Source organism: Cebus imitator, unplaced genomic scaffold (genome assembly GCF_001604975.1).
Source record: "Cebus imitator isolate Cc_AM_T3 unplaced genomic scaffold, Cebus_imitator-1.0 Scaffold9, whole genome shotgun sequence".
In the NCBI taxonomy this organism is placed as follows: domain Eukaryota; kingdom Metazoa; phylum Chordata; class Mammalia; order Primates; family Cebidae; genus Cebus; species Cebus imitator.
In genome coordinates, this window is record NW_016107324.1 from 11,292,468 (window position 1) to 11,300,568 (window position 8,101).

Below are 8,101 nucleotides of genomic sequence, written 5' to 3' on the forward strand. Positions count from 1 at the left end.
TGTGTTAAACAATCTTAAGGACTCTTCCGGCACTTAATATTTTCCTTACTTACAAAGTGATTGTGTACGTGGCTTGTTGTGAGGATTAGAGATGATTCATGTCGATGAAATTATACTTGGTGCAGAAAATATGTCACCTTCAAAAATCCTAGGATCCTTCCCTCTGGGAAATGGGTAACCTAAGTCCATTCCTCCCTAAACAGCGGCATAAAGAGTAGCTTGAGTCAGATACCATGAACAATATTTATTACCCAAAGCACTTTGAAAGATTCAGGCACAAGGACATGGCTTTCCCAAGTTACAAGAAAATCAGAACCTCTTCAAACTCACCCTCCACCTGCAGCCAAAGTAAGGGATTAAAGGTCATAGTTCAAGCTATGTCATGGCTACTATATCCTCATTCTTGATGAATAATCTTGAAGTCACAAATGGGCATGATGTGATTTGGATCCAAATCTTACCAGGAAAAAACCCACCATGAAAATAAAACAAATTCATAGAAATCATTCCAACAGAAAGATACCAAGAGCCTTTATGGGCAATGAGAAGAGGAAAGATTTTCTGTTTATAATAACCAGAAAGAAATGGAATTGTCTAATAATCATCAGTGAGTATGAGCCTAGGAGGGGATGATAATCTTGCAGGGTAGGGAAGTCTTGTGAGCCAGCCAAACCCTCCTGGTCTCTGGTGATGTCCGTAGGTAGCAGTTTCTTGGCTGCCTGGTGACAAGGGACCATGCCTGGAGGTGGGACAGGGTATGTCGGGGAGGGGGTCCTTCACTTGGCAAGTGAAGTAACACAATTCTCAGGAGTTGAAGAAGAGGCAATCTTCACACAGTGCTGAGAAGCCCTCTTAATGTTTCCATATTAGGGGAATGCAAGCTGGTTTAACCTATAGCCTTTAATATATTAATATAATGAATTATATTAATTTGGTTGGTTTTAAAATTATCCTGGATCCAGGAAAGTGATGCCTTTTTTTATTCTCCTTTTATCATCAAACCAAATAGCCAATGTGTCTCTAGGAACATTGCATTCTAAACTGAAAGTGCTGACAAGCCTTCATCCCAGACCCTGAGTAGCAGATTTCCATGAAAATCCGCTTCTGGGCCTGTTAAGTCTTCAAGAAGTTGTCTCTTTATAACTCAGCCCTCATTCCCCTCCTGGTCATTAGCAGTGGAACCAGGAAACCCAAGGGCCAGACTTCCTTACTCAAGGAAGGCACTCCAGGAAGAAGGGAATTTCCTGGCACCTGCCTGCCAAACTTTGCTCTACTTGCTGCACTTTGCTCAGCATTAACAGGTCATTCTGGCTACAAGTTCCCCAAAACTATCCCAAATTGTATCTTTAAGGCACACCAATTCCTCTGTGTAAGGCCTTCTGTTTGTAATGAATTGTATTAATTGTTCTTAACATTCAGGACAGAAAGTTCTGCATCAAAGCCCACCCCTGTCCAGCCATTCTGTCCTGAGATTCCCAAGACTGAGGATGAGGGCAGAGCCAATTCACATCAGGGATTCTGGTCATTGGGGTCACACTTGAGCATGACTTTCAACCCCAATCCCTTTTTGGATGTTTCAAAGGCCTCCAGAGCTTTCTCCAGAGGAAACCTATGGGTGATGAGTGGCATTACGTTCACAGACTTGGACTCAAGCATCGAAATCGCCATCGGCCACCTGTAAAAGAGCATGAGCATTATACTCAACCTTCAAGGGTTCTGGGGAGGATAAGCAGCAGACACCCAGCAAGAGCGTGCTTCAAAATCCCCTCCCTCACTCCATCCATCCTTCTGTCCCTCCCATTCTTTAACTGGGAGTGAGTGTTCTTCCTTTGGATCCCTGTTATATCACACAGCTGTCAGTGTGGCCAGAGAGTGACCCCCATGAACAAGCAGGCAGAGACTGGTAGGCCCAGAGGCTGAGTGGGGCCTGACCTGGTCTTGCTGGAGGCTGGACATCCTGCTCAACCCGCAGCATACTCACGTGTTGCTGTATCGAAACACGCCCTTGATATCCACCTCCCGGGTGGCTGCATGCACTAGGGGCACAGTGGTCATCTCAGAGCCCAGCCCCACAAGCACCAGGGTCCCACCAGAGCGAGTGGCCTGAAAAGGAGGTAAAAACAAGAAAGCTCAGAAGATAAGCAGACACTGACTTCCCACTTAAAATAACATACTGTCATCACACAAGTAGCTGCCGGTTGCATCAGCTGAGCATCCAAAAATTCCAGAGAATATGATTTTTGTATACTGCTGAACTGCTCAACCTGCCAACCAAACGGCAGAGTAAACACTGTTTTCTTTAAAGCTTCTGAAAAAATACACTTAACCCATGGAGAATCGGGCACAGTGGGAACGCCTTCCAAAGATTCGAGACCCGATATTGGCTTCAGCCACTTCCAGAGTCAGGACCTGTGGAAGCACCCCCAGAGCGCCCCTCCACTGTCAGCACTTTCATCAGAGCTCGAGGGAACCACCCGCCCTCTGAGCTCACCGGTGGTGAGGAAACTATAAACATGGTACAGATGGGCCACTTGTATTCTGTGGTTTAAAAAATGCTGTGTACGTGCGTGCAGGCTGGCAGTGAGAAACCTTTATGTTCCAGAGATGTTTACCTCAACAGCATGAGCCATAATGGGTTTTGTCTTCCTTGAATGTTTATCTGGCTTATCAGTTCTCCCCTTGGAATGGGTCAGAGGTGACAGTAAAAATTTCTCCTGACAATTTCCCCAGAACTCCCTGTGAGGGCTGTGCCTGTTCCGTGGCTTTCTGGGGATTACTGTGCTAAGTGTGGTGAGAGACAGGACAAGGGACAATTCATTCACGCTGGGTGTTGATGATGGTCAGTAGCAAGCATTTATTGGGACCACTGTAGGTGCTAAACAGTGAAACTAGAGAAAGGCACACGTCACAGCCTCCACCTCTGAGAGGAAGGATACACACAGAGCGAGGCCTGCGGTGCCATGAGCAAGAGGTGAACTCGGGGTTCGGGTGGTGTGGGTGTGACTCCCGGTGCGGCTGCTTCAGAGCTGTGGCACCCTGGACGTGCCCTCTCAGCCCATTTTCCAGGGAAACTACTTCCTCATCTGTACTTCCTCTCTACCTGGTGATAAGGAGGAACACCAACTGGCCATCCCAAGATGCCAAGATGCCAGCAGTGTGCTGGCCACAGGTCAAGGGATGCTGGAACCACTTGGACACTGTCCTGTAGCTATGGCCTCTGCACCACGGAAAGGACATCAATTCTGCCCCAAAGCATTTGCAACGTCTCATCACAAACACTATCCAGTCACAACCTGGCAGGACGGCGATGCCCAGATATGTCCATATTTGATGCAGTCACTTAACCTGCTCATTGGTGGGGTGGCCTGTAGCATTCTACAGCACCTGTCATGCGTGACAGTTCCACTCCCTACATCAAGAGAGACACTGCTTCAGGCCTGGTGAGGCCCATGGGTTACATTCACCTCCATGCCTGTCTCAGGTAGCCTGGCAACCAGGCCCCCACCATCAGCATCTGGAAATGCCAACTGTCCCAAATGCTCTAAGGGCGGGGCATAAGAGGAAGGAGGGCCACGTCCTTTAAGTCCCCCAGCTTACACTGTCTCTGTGGTGTGGAGGTCACTGACCTGCTGACAAGTTGAAGACAGTAGACACGACTTACTCATGTCTTAGCCCTCAAAGTGCCCAGCACAGAGCCTGGCACATAGCAGGTACCTAAGACATACCCTGGGTAGTTCAGTCACACACAGACCCGTTGTTCCTCTCTAAGCTTTAGCTTTTTTTTTTGCCCTTTCCCACATGGTGACCACTGTCCCTGACAGTGAAGCAGAGGGCTGGCCGACTCCAGCTGAAACTCAGGACAGTGCCAAGATGGCACCCACTCCTCCCTCTCCATCACTGCTCCTCAGCTCCCAAGGCCACTGGGCAACTCTGCAGGAGGAGGTCAAGGTAGCTCTGCTACTCAGCTTGGTGGGTCAGCCTTCCCTAGAATGTCTCATGTGATGTGAAGTGCCCTCATGTATGAATCAGCTGTGACTCAGAAGGAAGGAGGAAGTCCACGCTACCGTGGGGAAGCTGTCTGGGAGGCAAGGGCGGGAGTTCCCTGTGGTGGCAGCTGCCTGCTACCCTCCCCAGAGACAGTCTCCGTCCTCCCCACCCTCTCATGGTTGCTGGTCCCCTCCTTCCCTTCCTCTTCTAAGTAGCAAAGCAGCTCAGGCACTGGGGCCTGGCAGGGCTGGGCCTGGGCCTGGGCAAGATTTGGCTTGCCTCAAACAAACCACAAATCCCTCAGCATATAATGGTAACTGATTTTCAGGCGTATTATGCAAAGGTATAAATCATGTTCATAAAGTAGAGCAGAGAACCTGGCATACTGTAGGGCCTGGAACCTGGAACTTATTCTTTTTGCCCTCTTTTCCTCATCCTTCGATCTGTCAACGCCACTCCTTTCCACCACCCCTACTTCCTGGCAACGTCCCATAAGTGGCTGGTAGGTCGCTGAGGGGTGAGTCAGGCATTGGCAGCTTATATGCTCCTAGTTCTGGGACACAATACAAGCAGTAGCCTGCTGTGACCCTGGAAAATCACTTCACCTTCATAACTAACTGAATTCATGACTGTCACTTTAGATCAATGACTAGAAGGCTACAGTTTTCCTCAATAAAATAAGATAGGGATTTCCCACATTAAATTAAGACATGGTTTCCTGTCACGAAGCCAAGCCCATCCCAAAGGTGTGTGTCCTTAACCTTTTTCAAGGCTCACGTACAGCTGTTATCTTGTGTGACCCTCAGATGGCCCAATGAGGATGTAAGGCAAGTTTGAGATAAGAAAACAGAGATAGCAAAAAATGAACCATTTTGGCTTGGGGTCCACACAGCAAGTTGGTAAAGAAGTTTCACTCCCTACTTCTGCCTCCTTTACTCCCCTACACTGATTCCTGAAAGCTGCCCTCAGCCCACTCACGTAGATGCCCGCCTGGATGGAGGCCTCTGCCCCGGTGCACTCAATGGTGACTTCCGGCTTGCATCCCAGCAGACCTTCTACCTTACTGGCGATTTCCTGAGGGCTCTCCTTGGAGATCTGGAGGACTAAATCAGCCCCGATCTCCTTGGCTTTGGATAACCGGGGAGCAGACAGATCTGAAGGTAAAAAAAATTTATTTCAATCAGAGAAATAGAGAAATCTGATGACTCTTTAGGAAGAAAAGTAAATGGAGGTGCAAGATCAGATGGCAGCAAAGCTCCGGTGCAGTGGGCGGTGGTGCTGAGCCCGACACACACACTCTTCACATCAAGCTTGTCCAACCCACAGCCCCCATGCAGCTCAGGACTTTGAGGTTTTTTTTAGCTCATCAGCTATCATTAGTGTTATTGTATTTTTTTAATGTGTGGCAAGACAATTCTTCCAATGCGGCCCGAGGAAGCTAAAAGATTGGACACCCCTGCTCTACACCCTCATACACCCCCATATCCACCACACAGCTACACACATATACACTCTCACACAGCTTCTCCTCACACAAAACACACACTCACTGCTGCTTCATCTCCACACACCCCCATATCCACCACACAGCTACACACAGACACACACTCACAGCTTCTCCTCACACAAACACACTCACATATCTGCCACACAGCTACTCTCTCTCTCTCCCTGACAGATAGCCTCTCCCAACACAAAACACTCATACCCTTCTATATCTCCACAACCCACAGGGCACACACATTTACCCCCTCCACAGTCACAGATAGCCTCTCCTCACACATACACATACAGCAGGCCCAGCTGTTTCCCAGTCAAGGAGAGTGAAAAAGAACAAAGTCTTACCAGTCATCACTACTTGAGATGCTCCCATTGCCTTGGCCACGAGCATTGTGACCAGCCCGATTGGCCCTAAACAAAGTAGAATATGGAAGATGTGTGTGAAATACTCAACATCTGCTCTCCCACTTGTCCAGGCCATGGACAGGAACCACAGCTTTTGCGTGTCTCTAGCATCTATCCCAGTGCCTGGCATGATAAGACCTTAGCAGCTGTTTGTTGAATGCAGAAGTGAATGAATACATGAAGAATTATTCTTTGCATAAAATATGCTCCTAGCGCTGGGTTCCATTTAATCCTCTCAAACCTCAGAGCTAAAAATTTTCCACTCACTCTTGGGCACTGGTGGAAATAATCTCAAAGAACCATAGGATTAAATAAAACATACACTTACTCAGAGAATAAGAAATCTCAGAAGGTTTGGACTTGTTTTCCTGTTCTTTCTTTGCCCCTACCTTCATAAGAACCCATCACACCTCCCCCAGAGAGAGACGTATTCCTCTTAGGTGCCCTCTGAGGACCACCCGGAGAGGGTCCTTAAGTGAGCTGGTTCCTTGGGTTGGCCCAGGATGCTCAGGTATCCAAGAATTTGCCTGAGATACCTGCTTCCCTATGGTATCTGCATGCTACATGACGCTATGGTTTTAATATAAAAACCAGACCCACAGAATGAAAGCAATGTAGAATATCTTTGGGGATTTACTTTTTGTACATACCTCCTGCGAACAATTTTGTGAGCTCCCTCAGAAAACAAAACACTGGAAAATAATACTTGAAATGTCCAACAAAGCATAATTTAAAAACTACACAGCTATTAAAAATTATGCCATAACTCTATTGACATGGACAAATGTTCACAGCATATTGATTTCTTTTTTTTTTTTTTTTTTTTAATTAAAAAAAATTTTTTTTTGAGATGCAGTCTCCCTTTGTTGCCAGGTTGGAGTGCAGTGGGGTGGTCTCAACTCACTGCAACCTCCACCTTCAGGGTTTAAGCGATTCTCCCACCTCAGCGTCCCGAGTAGCTAAGATTACAGGTGCCTGCCACCATGGCTGGCTAATTTTTAGTAGAGATGGGGTTTCACCATATTGGCCAGGTTGGTGTTGAACTCCTGACTTCAGGTGATCTGCCTGCCTCACCTCCCAAAGTTCTAGGATTACAGGCATGAGCCACTGTGCCTGGCCTGATTTTTTAAAAGGAGTAGGTAAAAGGAAGTGTATTTAGCATGGTCTCAGAAATAAAACAAACAAACAAAAAAACTAAAAAGATTCTACACCAAAATATCAATAGTGATTCTCCTGGGCTAATCAGTGATAGGATTACAGGTGAATTTCTGTGTGTGTGTGTACTGGGGGCAGGGCATGCACATGTGTGGTATGTATGACTTATTTTCCTTTTCTATGGTAAAAAGGTACTGGATCCATGCAGACTTTTCTAAGAATCTGCCACCCGAGTTCTGCAGTCTGCTAGCCCATTGTAGCAAGTATATACTACATCCATCACCCTTCTTAGGAAGCCCTGTGATCACTTATTTGGCCTGCCAAAGAAAATCACAAACACATATGAGGAATACCAGATCACACCCACAAGGTGTGAGCATACTGTCTGGGTCACCAGTAGTTAGAAGCCTAGAATGACTTGGTCTGAGGCTGCTAGGGCTTGTTCCAGGTGGCTGAAACAGGTGATGAGAGAAGGCAGCCAGCTACAACCCCACTGCAGGCAGAGTGCTGGCTCACACTGGTGTGGGAACAGACCACTGCTCACTCCTCCTTCCACTGGCCAGAAGCAGGGTCTGTTGTATTCACCGATGGGACTAGGCCATCACTTCACTGGTATGATTTGAAAGTTCTAAGAGTTGGCCAGGCGCGGTGGCTCACACCTGTAATCCCAGAACTTTGGGAGGCCGAGGCAGGTGGATCACAAGGTAAGGAGATTGAGACCATTCTGGCTAACACAGTGAAACCCCTTCTCTACTAAAAATACAAAAAATTAGCCAGGCATGGTGGCATGCACCTGTCGTCCCAGCTACTCAGGAGACAGTAGAATCGCTTGAACTTGAGAGGAGGAAGTTGCAGTGAGCTCAAATTGTGCCACTGCACTCCAGCCTGGATGACAGAGCAAGATTCTGTCTGAAACAAACAAACCAAAAAAAAAAAGTTCTCAGAGTTTCCCTTCTCTTTACTATCAGAAATATTTCTTTAAGATGAAGGCTGCAGTGAGCCAAGTTTGCACCGCTGCATTCCAGCCTGGGCAACAGAGTGAGACTCTATCTCA

The 8,101-nt window shown here is 47.3% G+C and overlaps 1 protein-coding gene across 1 annotated transcript in view; it reads right to left on the reverse strand.

Moving 5' to 3' along the window:
• Window positions 1–224: 224 nt before the first annotated feature.
• Window positions 225–8,101, reverse strand: part of SORD (sorbitol dehydrogenase) — a 38,223-nt gene continuing 30,346 nt past the window's right edge. The window contains exons 6-9 of the mRNA XM_017545661.1: window positions 5,833–5,898; window positions 4,966–5,141; window positions 1,982–2,103; window positions 225–1,675 (exon numbers count right to left, since the gene is read on the reverse strand). Coding sequence (XP_017401150.1) covers window positions 1,510–1,675; window positions 1,982–2,103; window positions 4,966–5,141; window positions 5,833–5,898 — 530 coding nt within the window. The 3' untranslated portion in view covers window positions 225–1,509. The remainder of the gene's footprint in view (window positions 1,676–1,981; window positions 2,104–4,965; window positions 5,142–5,832; window positions 5,899–8,101) is intronic.